The sequence below is a fragment of the Hyperolius riggenbachi genome, chromosome 6, assembly GCF_040937935.1.
Source record: "Hyperolius riggenbachi isolate aHypRig1 chromosome 6, aHypRig1.pri, whole genome shotgun sequence".
In the NCBI taxonomy this organism is placed as follows: Eukaryota; Metazoa; Chordata; class Amphibia; order Anura; family Hyperoliidae; genus Hyperolius; species Hyperolius riggenbachi.
In genome coordinates, this window is record NC_090651.1 from 340,140,108 (window position 1) to 340,155,566 (window position 15,459).

Sequence of the window (15,459 nt, forward strand, 5' to 3'; positions counted from 1 at the left end):
CCACACTACATGCTAAAGCTGAAGCGGGTAGCATAAACCATACTTCCATTATGATCAATTCGATAGAAAAGTAGCATGATTAAGGATTTGTACTTTTTGAAAAGCATGCTTTATAGCATAGCTGGGATTTGAACCAGGACCTAGTGTGTAGTAGGTATCTGTCTTACCCTCTAGACCATGGCCACACTACATGCTAAAGCCTGGCCGGTAGCATAAACCATACTTCCATTATGATCAATTCGATAGAAAAGTAGCATGATAAGGATTTGTACTTTTGAAAGCATGCTTATATAGCATAGCTGGGATTTGAACCCAGGACCTAGTGTGTAGTAGGTATCTGTCTTACCCTCTAGACCATGACCCACACTACATGCTAAAGCTGGCGGTAGCATAAACCATACTTCCATTATGATCATTCGATAGAAAAAGTAGCATGATTAAGGATTTGTACTTTTGAAAAGCATGCTTATATAGCATAGCTGGGATTTGAACCCAGGACCTAGTGTGTAGTTGGTATCTGTCTTAACCTCTAGACCATGGACCCACACTACATGCTAAAGCTGGCGGTAGCATAAACCATACTTCCATATGATCAATTCGATAGAAAAAGTAGCATGATTAAGGATTTGTACTTTTTGAAAAGCATGCTTATATACATAGCTGGGATTTGAACCCAGGACCTAGTGTGTAGTAGGTATCTGTCTTAACCTCTAGACCATGACCCACACTACATGCTAAAGCTGGCGGTCAGCATAAACCATACTTCCATTATGATCAATTCGATAGAAAAAGTAGCATGATTAAGGATTTGTACTTTTTGAAAAGCATGCTTATATAGCATAGCTGGGATTTGAACCCAGGACCTATTGTGTAGTAGGTATCTGTCTTAACCTCTAGACCATGACCCACACTACATGCTAAAGCTGGCGGTAGCATAAACCATACTTCCATTATGATCAATTCGATAGAAAAAGTAGCATGATTAAGGATTTGTACTTTTTGAAAAGCATGCTTATATAGCATAGCTGGGATTTGAACCCAGGACCTAGTGTGTAGAGGTATCTGTTTTACCCTCTAGACGATGGCCCACACTACATGCTAAGCTGGCGGTAGCATAAACCATACTTCCATTATGATCAATTCGATAGAGAAAGTAGCATGATTAAAGATTTTGTACTTTTTGAAAGCATGCTTATATACCATAGCTGGATTTGAACCCAGGGCCTAGTGTGTAGTAGGTATCTGTCTTAACCTCTAGACCATGACCCACACTACATGCTAAAGCTGGCGGTAGCATAAACCATACTTCCATTATGATCAATTCGATAGAAAAAGTAGCATGATTAAGGATTTGTACTTTTTGAAAAGCATGCTTATATAGCATAGCTGGGATTTGAACCCAGGACCTAGTGTGTAGTAGGTATCTGTCTTACCCTCTAGACCATGGCCCACACTACATGCTAAAGCTGGCGGTAGCATAACCATACTTCCATTATGATCAATTCGATAGAAAAAGTAGCATGATTAAGGATTTGGTACTTTTTGAAAAGCATGCTTATATAGCATAGCTGGGATTTGAACCCAGGACCTAGTGTGTAGTAGGTATCTGTCTTAACCTCTAGACCATGACCCACACTACATGCTAAAGCTGGCGGTAGCATAAACCATACTTCCATTATGATCAATTCGATAGAAAAAGTAGCATGATTAAGGATTTGTACTTTTTGAAAAGCATGCTTATATAGCATAGCTGGGATTTGAACCAGGACCTAGTGTGTAGTAGGTATCTGTCTTACCCTCTAGACCATGGCCCACACTACATGCTAAAGCTGGCGGTAGCATAAACCATACTTCCATTATGATCAATTCGATAGAAAAGTAGCATGATTAAGGATTTGTACTTTTTGAAAAGCATGCTTATATACCATAGCTGGGATTTGAACCAAGGACCTAGTGTGTAGTAGGTATCTGTCTTAACCTCTAGACCATGACCCACACTACATGCTAAAGCTGGCGGTAGCATAAACCATACTTCCATTATGATCAATTCGATAGAAAAAGTAGCATGATTAAGGATTTGTACTTTTTGAAAAAGCATGCTTATTTAGCATAGCTGGGATTTGAACCCAGGACCTAGTGTGTAGTAGGTATCTGTCTTACCCTCTAGACCATGGCCCACACTACATGCTAAGCTGGCGGTAGCATAAACCATACTTCCATTATGATCAATTCGATAGAAAAAGTAGCATGATTAAGGATTTGTACTTTTTGAAAAGCATGCTTATATACCATAGCTGGGATTTGAACCAAGGACCTAGTGTGTAGTAGGTATCTGTCTTAACCTCTAGACCATGACCCACACTACATGCTAAAGCTGGCGGTAGCATAAACCATACTTCCATTATGATCAATTCGATAGAAAAAGTAGCATGATTAAGGATTTGTACTTTTTGAAAAGCATGCTTATATAGCATAGCTGGGATTTGAACCCAGGACCTAGTGTGTAGTAGGTATCTGTCTTAACCTCTAGACCATGACCCACACTACATGCTAAAGCTGGCGGTAGCATAAACCATACTTCCATTATGATCAATTCGATAGAAAAAGTAGCATGATTAAGGATTTGTACTTTTTGAAAAGCATGCTTATATAGCATAGCTGGGATTTGAACCCAGGACCTAGTGTGTAGTAGGTATCTGTTTTACCCTCTAGACCATGGCCCACACTACATGCTAAAGCTGGCGGTAGCATAAACCATACTTCCATTATGATCAATTCGATAGAGAAAGTAGCATGATTAAAGATTTGTACTTTTTGAAAAGCATTTTTATATACCATAGCTGGGATTTGAACCCAGGACCTAGTGTGTAGTAGGTATCTGTCTTAACCTCTAGACCATGACCCACACTACATGCTAAAGCTGGCGGTAGCATAAACCATACTTCCATTATGATCAATTCGATAGAAAAAGTAGCATGATTAAGCATTTGTACTTCTTGAAAAGCATGCTTATATAGCATAGCTGGGATTTGAACCAAGGACCTAGTGTGTAGTAGGTATCTGTCTTAACCTCTAGACCATGACCCACACTACATGCTAAAGCTGGCGGTAGCATAAACCATACTTCCATTATGATCAATTCGATAGAAAAAGTAGCATGATTAAGGATTTGTACTTTTTGAAAAGCATGCTTATATAGCATAGCTGGGATTTGAACCCAGGACCTAGTGTGTAGTAAGTATCTGTCTTAACCTCTAGACCATGACCCACACTACATGCTAAAGCTGGCGGTAGCATAAACCATACTTCCATTATGATCAATTCGATAGAAAAAGTAGCATGATTAAGGATTTGTACTTTTTGAAAAGCATGCATATATAGCATAGCTGGGATTTGAACCCAGGACCTAGTGTGTAGTAGGTATCTGTCTTACCCTCTAGACCATGGCCCACACTACATGCCAAAGCTGGCGGTAGCATAAACCATACTTCCATTATGATCAATTCGATAGAAAAAGTAGCATGATTAAGGATTTGTACTTTTTGAAAAGCATGCTTATATACCATAGCTGGGATTTGAACCCAGGACCTAGTGTGTAGTAGGTATCTGTCTTATCCTCTAGACCATGACCCACACTACATGCTAAAGCTGGCGGTAGCATAAACCATACTTCCATTATGATCAATTCGATAGAAAAAGTAGCATGATTAAGCATTTGTACTTCTTGAAAAGCATGCTTATATAGCATAGCTGGGATTTGAACCCAGGACCTAGTGTGTAGTAGGTATCTGTCTTAACCTCTAGACCATGACCCACACTACATGCTAAAGCTGGCGGTAGCATAAACCATACTTCCATTATGATCAATTCGATAGAAAAAGTAGCATGATTAAGGATTTGTACTTTTTGAAAAGCATGCTTATATAGCATAGCTGGGATTTGAACCCAGGACCTAGTGTGTAGTAGGTATCTGTCTTAACCTCTAGACCATGACCCACACTACATGCTAAAGCTGGCGGTAGCATAAACCATACTTCCATTATGATCAATTCGATAGAAAAAGTAGCATGATTAAGGATTTGTACTTTTTGAAAAGCATGCTTATATAGCATAGCTGGGATTTGAACCCAGGTCCTAGTGTGTAGTAGGTATCTGTCTTAACCTCTAGACCATGACCCACACTGCATGGTAGTAGGTACTTGTCTTACCCACTAGTAAGGCTGAGGCTGGAGAGGCTGCAGCCTCAGGGCACAGTGTAGGAGGGGGTGCACAATTCATTCAGCTGTCATTCCCAATTGTGTTTGAAGCAGAAAGAAATAAGAAAAGGTGATACATGGCAGCGACTGCAAGCCAGATAAGTAGAGATTAAGGTGTTGGGGGTGGGGGGTGGGGGCCCTGGGGCACCTCTTAGTGTAATAGCAATCAGTGTGTGACAGCTGGGGTGGGAGGGATGGGGGGGCGCACTTTGCTGTCTCAGCCTTGGGTGCTGAAGGACCTTGTCCCACCTCTGACCACACTACATGCTAAAGCCTGGCCCTGAGTGTGGTTGATGGTCTAGAGCAGTGGTCCTCAAACTAAGGCCCTATCTTCCACATGGTTGCTGTGTCCCCTACATGGCTTGTGGCAAACTGCAAACAGGAATCTTTATGTTAACAATGCCTTTCTTCTTGCCACTCATCCATAAAGGCCAACTTTGTACAGTGCATGACTAATAGTTGTCCTATGGACAGAGTCTCCCACTTGAGAGTTGATCTCTGTAGCTCGCCCAGAGTCACCATGGGCCTCTTGACTGCATTTCTGATCAGCGCTCTCCTTGTTTGGCCTGTGAGTTTAGGTGGATGGCCTTGTTGTTTTATTAGGTTTACAGTTGTGCCATACTCCTTCCATTTCTGAATGATCGCTTGAACAGTGCTCCTTGGGATGTTCAAGGCATTGGAAATCTTTTTGTAGCCTAAGCCTGCTTTAAATTTCTCAATAACTTGATCCCTGACCTGTCTTGTGTGTTCTTTGGACTTCACGGTGTTGTTGCTCCCAATATTCTCTTAGACAACCTGTGAGGCCCTCACAGAGCAGCTGTATTTGTACTGACATTAGATTACACACAGGTGCACTCTATTTAGTCATTAGCACTCATCAGACAATGTCTATAGGCAACTGACTGCATTCAGATCAAAGGGGGCCGAATAATTATGCACACACCACTTTGCAGTTATTTATTTGTAAAAAATGTTTGGAATCACGAATGATTTTCGTTCCACTTCTCATGTGTACACCACTTTGTGTGGGTCTTTTATGTGGAATTCCAATAAAATTGATTCATGTTTGTGGCAGTAAGAAGCAAGAAGAAGTAGCGCCCTGCCCCCATGGCCGGTCCAAGCAAGAAGAAGGGACCAGTCCAAGCAAGAAGAAGAAGTAGCGCCCTGCCCCCAGGAAGGGGGTATTGGGCACAGTGGTGGGGAGGGGGGTTGGCCCCCCACTTCCCTCACCTAGGTCCCCCATGTGCGCTCTCCCTCCAGCTTAAGTTTAGCAGCCGCCTCCGCTATTAGTAAGAGGCAGCGGGCGGGGATGACTCACCTCTTCCGCGTTCCAGCGTGCGTTCCACTGTCGTCACTTCCTGCAATGCCGTACACTTACAATACAGTGGGGGCATTGCAGGAAGTGATGACAGTGGAATGCACGCTGGAACGCGGAAGAAGTGAGTCATCTCCGCCTGCTGCCTCTTACTAATAGCGGTGGCTGCTGCTGAACTTAAGCTGCAGGGGGAGTGCACATAGGGGACCCAGGTGAGGGAGGGGGGGGGGGGGGGGTCCTGCTGAGCTTTAGCTGGAGGAGGAGCACACATGCAGGACCCAGAAGAGGGATGGGGGGTCCTGCTGAGCTTAAGCTGCAGGGGGAGCGCACATGGGGGACCCAGGTGAAGAGGGGTTCTGCTGAGCTTAAGCTGGAGGGGGAGCACACATGGGGGACCCAGGAGAGGGAGGGGGGTCTGACCCCCCTCCCCACCGCTTTGCCCAATACCCCCTTCCTGCCCACTACCCCCTTATGCGGCGTATGCCACGCCGAATGTCGGCTAGTTATTATTATTGATTTATAAAGCACCAACTTATTCCGTGGCACTGTACAAAGTAAGAAACAAACATGGGGTACATAATAATGCAGACAATGGTGTACACCAATTTACAAGATACATATTTAGGGCCTGATTCACAAAGCGGTGCTAACAGTTAGCACGCTGGTGAAAAGCCCTTTATCACGCCTAAACTCAGTTTAGGCATGATAAGTTTAGGTGTGATAAGTTTAGGTGTGATAAGTTTAGGCATGATAAGTTTAGGCATGATAAGTTTAGGCATGATAAGTTTAAGCGTCAACTGCGTTAGCACCGCAGTGCACAGCTGATCAAAAGTTTTATGCTAGCAAAGTCTGGTGCACTTCGTATAAAGTTTAATGGCGCTGCTTTGCGTGCGGGACTTTGCAAGCGATCTAAACTTATCTAAACTTATCACGCCTAAACTTATCACACCTAAACTTATCACACCTAAACTTATCATGCCTAAACTGGCTTTTCACCAGCGTGGTGCAATGGTCATCACGCCTAAAGTCTTTTAGTTATGCTAACTGGGTTAGCACCGCTTTGTGAATCGAGCCCATAGCGACAAAATACAAAAAAATTATACAAAATACAGAAAACAAAATACAGAATTGGTAATGACAGTGATAAAAGTAACATGATGAAAAAAATGTATAATGATTTCCAAGACACAAAAGGGGGAGAGAGCCCTGCCCTTGCGAGCTTACAATCTAATAGAATAATTGTATCAGCACTTGTTTCTATTACAACATGGACTAACAACTCTCTCCTATCAGTTCCAGGTGACAGTGGACAAACCAATGGACTGATGTGCCCAACATGCAGATCAACCGAATATGCCTGGTGCTACTCATCATCAACTATTGAGTGTACTGGGAATGAGCAAATATGCATTACCGAATCCACCACAACATCAAGTACAGTATATTTATTCTATTTTCTCACATTATTAAAGGATAACGGGGGTGACCGGTGTTAAAAAAAGGAAATACCTGTGAAGCTGCATAATCCTTCTAGGATGAGGTCTGCATTCTTCTTTTTTTTACCAAATGGCCTCCAATTGCTTTACAAAGTGCTCGGACCGGGCTCCAAAGTTCCTCTGGGTTGGCATCCTTCACCTGGAAAGAGAATTCCGCCATAGCCACCCCTGCCTACACAGTTTGTATATTTCTGCTTGCAAGTTGGGAATGTCCTGGAAGTGGCCAGGAATGAGTATGCAGCAGCTGAGTGCCCCTGACCTGTGCAGGCACGTGAGCAGCAATGAAAACTGAGCAGGCAGTTGTGGCGGAATACTCTCGCAGACTGCGTCCTAAAAGGTTTCTGCAGCCAGGGGTGCTCATCCGGATTCCAGATATCCAAACTTTTTAGGCCTATCCGGATTGGATTCAGATTCCAGATAGTTGGGCCCAAATCCGGATAGCTATCTGCGGATACATGGGCGCATACCCAGATATCCGCGGATATCCGGGGATATCTGGATCCGAAATACTGTATCTAAGGTGATGACGTCCTGGAGCCAATCAGAGGGCTCCCAGCAGAAGCCCTAGCAACCAATCACAGAGGGGAACCCTGGACGGCCCCACCTGACCTCATTGAGCCAATCAGAGGCCTCCCAGCCTAAGCCCTGGCACCCAATCACAGAAAGGAACACTGGCCAGCCCCCCTGTATAATAAGGAGGGCTGCCATGATGAGACAGATTGTCTTGCTGAATGCTCACTGAGAGACATCCTCCAGTGCTGGTGGCCTAGCAGCAAGGGCTGTACACAGTTATAAACCTAAAGCTGTTCAGTGATTAACCCCTTCACTACTATCACTACACTATTGTTAAATCATTAATTAGCTTGATTGATGTTATAGTGTGACAGCTAGAGTGTGTGCTCCTGTGATGCTAGCCTAGGAAGGACTGTACACAGTGATAAACCAAAAGCTGTTCAGTGATTAACCCCTTCACTATCACTACACTGTTGTTAAATCATTAATTAGCTTGATGTCATTTGTGTGACAGTCAGTGTGTGCTGCATACAGCTGCTATGTGTCTGTGTGTGGGCTGTGCACAGACCAGGCAACTGCTGCCTGCTGGTCAGCTATAAGTCTTAGGTATAGGTTAGTTTAGGGATTAGGGGATAGGATTACTGTGTTATTGTGTAGTTAGTACTGTAGTACAGCAGTCAGTGCTAGTAGTTGTTAGAGTCGTAGTACCACTGTGTTAGCTTTCTACAGAACTGCTGTGCTATGAGCAGTGACAGTTAGTGTGCACTAGTGTCTTCTCCTCTGCTGTCTGACTGTCACTCGGCACTTGCCACGTGTCACGTGGCACTTGCCAAGTGTCACGTGGCACTTGCCAAGTGTCACGTGGCACTTGTCACATGTCATGTGGAACTTGCCACGTGTCACATGACACTTGTCACATGGCACTTGCCAAGTGTCACGTGTCACGTGTCACGTGGCACTTGACACGTGCGAAGTGCCACGTGCCAAGTGACACCTGCCAAGTGCCACGTGACACTTGGCAAGTGCCACGTGCCATGGCCAGCATGCTCCTGGCACACGTTACACCTGCTGTTGCATTGCCCTGCTCCTGCTGCCTGTGCAGCTCCCACCGCCAGGCCAGGGTGCCACAGGCCACTGATACCACCTATATTTAACCCAAAACACAATTGTTGCATCATTTTTTGGAGGTTTCTTGGCTGAAAATTATCATGTCCCAGTTGTGCAGTCGGACTTTGGACACAATGTGCTTGATTCCCTAACCGGCGCTAAGCTGGTTAGTGTGCCCTATCACTTAGCGGGCGCAAACTACGCCGCTAAGTAGTTTGCGCCCACACATCAGTCTAAGTCCTGCCCACTGTGCGCACAGCGTGGGTGCGCCTATATTAGTGTGCGGTGCAACGCGCAGTGAGCGGGGCTGCGCGCAAAGTAGCTTTGTGCGCACTAGCGGCAAAAAAGGTTTTCACGCCGGTGCTAACACTTAGCGCCGGTTAGTGAATCGAGCCCAATGTGGGCTGCACGACTGCTGTCTGGAATCTAGGCCTAATGTTAATTGACAGCCATTTTTTTTGGGGGGGGGGGGATTTGAAGTCCCCACATCATCAATTAGTGTTTCCCTTTGCAAAATAATGATGATACATTCCTCACTTACCCTAAAAACCATTTTTAAAGCAATTTAAAGGGCACTTCCATTTTTTCTATCCAGATATCCGAATCCGGCTGGATACCCCGGATACTGAGGTCGGATATCCGATTCGGATCCGGATTGGAAAATTTTGAACTCGGATATCTGGGTATCCGGATCTGAATTAGATCCAGATAGTGAAAAGTGGTATCCGAGCAGCACTGGTGGAGAGCCGCTACTGTGCCTGTGCTGGGGAAGATAAATATTCCAGGCACTACTGCGCCTTCCCCACAGCCGATTTCCTTGTCGGCTGTGGTATAGTGGGCTCAGTGAGACCACCGTGGGACGGAGGAGAACGGGGGAAGCTTCAATAGGATCCAGAGGCTTCCCCCTCCCAAGGTAAGTAACCCCTCCCCCCCAGAGTTTTTTAAAGTTACAGAGTCTCTTTAAAGCGGACCCAAACCAAACATTTTTTTTAATTAAAAATATTTAGTTGCACCACTCTGACACATACAAAGATAAATAAACACTCCTTCAAGCCTATAAGCATTTCAGTGCATGCTTTTTACCCTTCTATTTTCATAACTAGGATTATACAGGTGGCAGCCATTAGCAATTCCTCCATTGCCGGGCACCACCTACTCCACCAGTCTGCCGGATTCTGTCCCAGCAATATGAAAGGAAGGGAGGGGTTCCTACAATAAATGTAAAATATTTTATATTTGTCATCATGCAGCTGAAAAAAGGCTGCTATTTATTATTATAATTTTGAAAATAGATTTTATTTCTGAAATCTTGTATTTTTAATTTGGGTCCACTTTAACCCATTCAGGTTCCGTCGTTTTCACGTGAGAAATGTTCACCTCCCATTCATTAGCCTATAACTTTATCACTACTTATCACAATGCACTGATCTATATCTTGTTTTTTCCGCAACCAATTAGGCTTTCTTTGGGGGGTACATTTTGCTAAGAGCCACTTTACTGTAAATGCATTTTAACAGGAAGAATAAGAAAAAACGGAAAAAATTCATTATTTCTTAGTTTTCAGCCATTATAGTTTTAAAATAATACATGCCTCCATAATTAAAACTCACGTATTGTATTTGCCCATATGTCCCGGTTATAACACTATTAAAATTATGTCCCTATCACAATGTATGGCGACAATATTTTATTTGGAAATAAAGGTGCATTTTTTCCGTTTTGCATCTGTAAGGCTTGGTGGTGTATTCCCCTCAGTCAGCATGCAGCGCATGAGCTGACGTGGAGGAGATACACACACTAGCGCAAGGAATCAGGATATCCCTAGTGTAGTGGAGGGGAGGACTGACTCCAATAGGAGATTGTGGCGCACAGCGCCGGTGCAGACTTTCGCTATAACGTCTCAGCGCAAAGTAGCGCTGAGCGCATAAACCAGAACTGAGGCGATCAGGACAGGTAGACAGAATGAACGCCTGCTAGCTTGCCGCTACTTAGCGACAGCAAGCGTCCACAAGACAGACTGGAATGAGGCAGCCAATGCGTTGCAGCGATGGCGTGCCTCACAATGACAGGACACGATAGTCAGGAAATAGCAGGATCAAGGTAGATGAACATAACACAGACAAATATACAATAAGTATGTTTTCCTAGCGTATTACAATTACAGCTATCAATGAAACTATTTGTAACGTCTGACTAACATATGTATATATCGGCAATGAACCGATATATGACATAAGCAGGAACACTGACTTAGACTGGAGCAATACAGGGAACAGGACTCAGAAGGATTCGCTATCTCTTCGCAGAGATGAACGCAATCCACAAATGGTAACAGAACAGGATTCAGAAGGATTCGCTATCTCTTCGCAGAGATGAACGCAATCCACAAACGGTAACAGGAACAGGATTCAGAAGGATTCGTTATCTCTTCGCAGAGATGAACGCAATCCACAAACGGTAACAGGACAGGATTCAGAAGGATTCGTTATCTCCTCGCAGAGATGAACGCAATCCACAAACAGGACCAGGAACAGGATAACTAGCTCAGCACGGGTGATCGCGGTACGCGCAAACTACCAAAACGTGCTGGAAAGCTGACTAACTGAACACAGGATATAAACAGTTCGTGTACGTATACATCAGCGACACTAATGTATCAACGTAACACAAATACAAGGAAAATAACAAAGGTGCTGGTATGCATATATATTGGCAATGAACCAATATATGATGCAAGACCAGCAAAGTATCTTTAGAACAAGAAACACGATCGGGGGCTGAAGCGACAGCAAGGCAGGCTTAAACTGAAGCTTATGATAACCCGAGGAAACCCTGCAGGAAGCAGATCTTTATACTGAGGTCATCCAATGGGAGCAGACATGCAGATTCCCACACAGGTGAATGATAATCAGTCACAGGCTGACAGCAGGGAAAGGCAGACAAAGCTATGCAGCTTGCATGGAAATAGATCAGAACTGCCTGAGCTGCAGCACTACTGCTTCCAGCAATACCTGCTGCAGCAGCGATCATGACAGTACCTCCCCCTTTAAAAGCGGATTCCAGACGCTTTTCAAAACTGAAATTCCCAACAAAACAGTCTGACTGATAATTCATGATGACCGGGACAGCCCGGCAAGACCAAATTCCAGAATCAGTCCTCACAAGACTGGACCCATCAGAACCAGAACCTACAGAACCATACCCATCAGTACTACAAGCCCCAGTGTGACACCCATCAGAACCATGATTTCCAGAAGAAAGCCCTCCGAAACCCCCTGAGCGATACCCACCGCCTTCCAGGAACCGTTCAAAAACGCCAAAGCCTTTGCAATGCCCACCGGGACTATCTTTACCAACACAAAACCCACTGTTGAACCAGTCCAAGGCACCAGGACAAGTTTCCTCAGAGATCTCCCAGAACACTTCGAAGCTCCAAAGAGACCCCCATAGGTCAGAACGCCCCTTAGGCTCACATGGAGAACTATCAAGAACCCCTATGGAACCTAGGGCACTTCTCGAGTCAGGGCCACAAGGACAAACATCAAGATCAGGGCTTTCAGAGACCAGAACCATCTCTGGGCATGCAGGCAGACTGGCAACATCAGAACATGTTCCCACTAAGGAAGCATCAGAGCACGCTAACACCTTAGACACACTTGGGCATTCTGGCACACAAAGAACATCTGGGCACACTGGCACAAGAGAAACCTCTGGGCATGTAAAGGAACTGTGAGCCTCAGGGTCAGCCAAGACAGGACCAAAACCAGGACTGGCCAAAAAAAAATCATCATGACTAGACTTCGCAACTACTGGACTTTTACACGAGAATGCAGGATCAGACTTAGATGTCGCTGATTCCAGCGAAGTCAGTAACAAATCAGATTCAGGGGCACTAACAAGACAGGACAAATCTTCTGATGTATGCACTGAACCAGATAGGGACTCCACAACTACCTCTGGACTGGACAGAGACTCATCTAATACACTGGATTGGAGCTCATGAGGCGCTGCAGAACAAGTCAGTATTGCAGCAGCCCCCACTGGACTAGGCAAAACTGAGGAATTCCCTGGACAGGAAGGGGACTCTGGAACCTCTGCCACAGCGGCCAGAGAACCAGAATCTTTCAGGACACAGGGCTGGGTTTCAGAAACACTCATCAGACCGGACTGAAATTCTGAGATTTCTATTATTTTGACCAGAGAATCAGAATTATCCATGTTACAGGGCAAGACTTCTGAAACATTCAGAGGACAGAGCTGGAGTTCCTCGGCTGTTACAACACTGGAGAGGGACTCAACAACATTGGTTAAATCAGACTGTGTACAGGGCAAGGTATCTAACACGCTTGCTGACGAGGACAATATTTCAATGGCTTCTGCTTCACTGGGCAGAGATTCATCAAGTTTTATTAGAGCAGACTGTAATTCCAAAACAGCTGCTAAACAAGTGAAAATTGCTGCAACACCCACTGAGGTAAGCAGTGCCTCAGAGTCTTCTGCTAGAGGGTTTGAAGTATCCAAAGTACTGGGTGAAGCATAGGACTCTGCGACCCCAGCTTCACTGGACAGGATCACTGAACAGTCCATATTGCAGGGCAAAACCATGGAAGCACCTGCTGGACAGCATAATGATTCTGTGACCTGAATTTCATTGGAGAGATCTACTGCACAATTCATGGTACAGGGCAAATTTATTGGAACATTTTCTGAACAAGGTAATAATTCTGCGATTTCAGGTTCACATAGCAGATGCTCTGAGCTATTCACGAAACTAGAGCGAGGTGTAGAAACAGGAAGATCAAGACACAATGTTTGCGCATCTGAATCACCATTCATTTGTAAAATTGGAAAATTCAGATGCTGGGGTTCTGAGGTTTCTAGACAGGATTGCTGGGACTCGGAAACTGATGTAGTGCATCTATTGGCATCTGCTGGATCCGACAGGAGTTGAACTTTATTAACACAGGTAATTTCTGCAGAAGTGTTTGCAGATGCAGGCAAGATTTTTCTGGTGTCTGTTTCACTGAACAAAGAGTCATGAGTACTGGCTAGGCTGGACTCGGAAGTCAGCAGGACCTCTGGATTCTCTGCTGAGAAATTTGTGCAGGGCAAGGTTAAGAAAGTATCAGTGGCTTCTGTTTTACTGGGAAGTAACACTGAGTTATCCATGGTACAGGGTGGAATTGCAGGAACTTCAATTTCACACAAAAAGAGCTCCAAATCACCTGCTGAATCAGTGAAAGGTGCTGAAGCAGGCGGGTCAGAACGCCATATTTGCGAATTCGGAGTCACATAAAAATCATCCAAAATCAGTTCCCACACATCAATCAAAGGAGCCACACAGTCATACCTACACACACCAGTCTCTATTAGGTTATAGGCTGACTTAATGCATGCATTCAATACTAATTCACTTTGTGCACTGTAAAATTGACAAAATGAACTTGAATCATTCTTCCATTCATTGACCAGGGCTTCCATCTCTCCTTTCTCAAATGGAGGATTCCAAGCATACTTAACAGGCAGATCACAGTTTGCAGATATGATTGTGGCAGGGACATGTATTGGGTTAATTAGCAGGTGATTGGCAGATTCCTTATCCTTAAGAATCTCCAATACCTGTAGCAAGTGTTGAACTGTAGTGTATGCAAACTTCCCTTGCTTCACAAATAAGTTGATTTGTTCAATACTCTGTAATATCTCCTCATAATCATACTCAGATAATTCTTTTAAACAAAAATCTTTATTTTCCCTAGCCAGGGATGAAAGTTCATTAGTAGTTTCATAAGTCCATTTAACTCCCCTGAAAGACAATTGCATCTCATTATCTGTTAATGGCAGAATCTCATTATAGGTCTCAGTCGCTAAGGATAACGACTCTGCAGATCGGACACGTTTCTTAGAACGTTTGCGTTTTGTCTTAGACCCTGCTGCCTTTGGCGATTTATTCAAAGCTGCAGGAAAATTATCAGGAACACTCTCTGCTTGCTGATCATTTTTGCAAAAAATTGAAGGAGCAGCTGATTGGCCTGCTGCCAGGAGTTCATTTAGAGGAAAAGGCAATGGATCTATGCGCAACCAGTTATGGATCACAAACGCTAGAAATTCCAGCGGTCTCTCTTTCAAATCGGAATGATTGAGAACATCAAATGCCCAATGGAATAATTCCCCTTTAAACAAAATATAACTTAGTTGGAGTGCCCAGGTTGAAACAGGAGTCGCTTGGAGATCGGGATTGGACAGGAACCTGGCACATTCAGAGAAAAACTCATTTTCTGTTTCAGAGTTAAGTTCTTCAAATTTCTTAAAGGAACAGGAACCATAGTTAACAGTGTCATACTTTCTGGGAATCCCCCCCACAATGGGGATTGGTTTTGGGGTTATCATAATGTAAGGCTTGGTGGTGTATTCCCCTCAGTCAGCATGCAGCGCATGAGCTGACGTGGAGGAGATACACACACTAGCGCAAGGAATCAGGATATCCCTAGTGTAGTGGAGGGGAGGACTGACTCCAATAGGAGATTGTGGCGCACAGCGCCGGTGCAGACTTTCGCTATAACGTCTCAGCGCAAAGTAGCGCTGAGCGCATAAACCAGATCTGAGGCGATCAGGACAGGTAGACAGAATGAACGCTTGCTAGCTTGCCGCTACTTAGCGACAGCAAGCGTCCACAAGACAGACTGGAATGAGGCAGCCAATGCGTTGCAGCGATGGCGTGCCTAACAATGACAGGACACGATAGTCAGGAAATAGCAGGATCAAGGTAGATGAA

At 44.5% G+C, this 15,459-nt stretch overlaps 1 protein-coding gene across 4 annotated transcripts in view; it reads left to right on the top strand.

The window, feature by feature from the left end:
• Window positions 1–15,459, top strand: part of LOC137522951 (uncharacterized) — a 190,513-nt gene that overhangs the window by 146,998 nt on the left and 28,056 nt on the right. For all 4 annotated transcript variants that reach the window (XM_068243109.1, XM_068243110.1, XM_068243111.1 and 1 more), the window contains exon 4: window positions 6,865–7,005. In XM_068243109.1, the coding sequence (XP_068099210.1) occupies window positions 6,865–7,005 (141 nt within the window). The remainder of the gene's footprint in view (window positions 1–6,864; window positions 7,006–15,459) is intronic.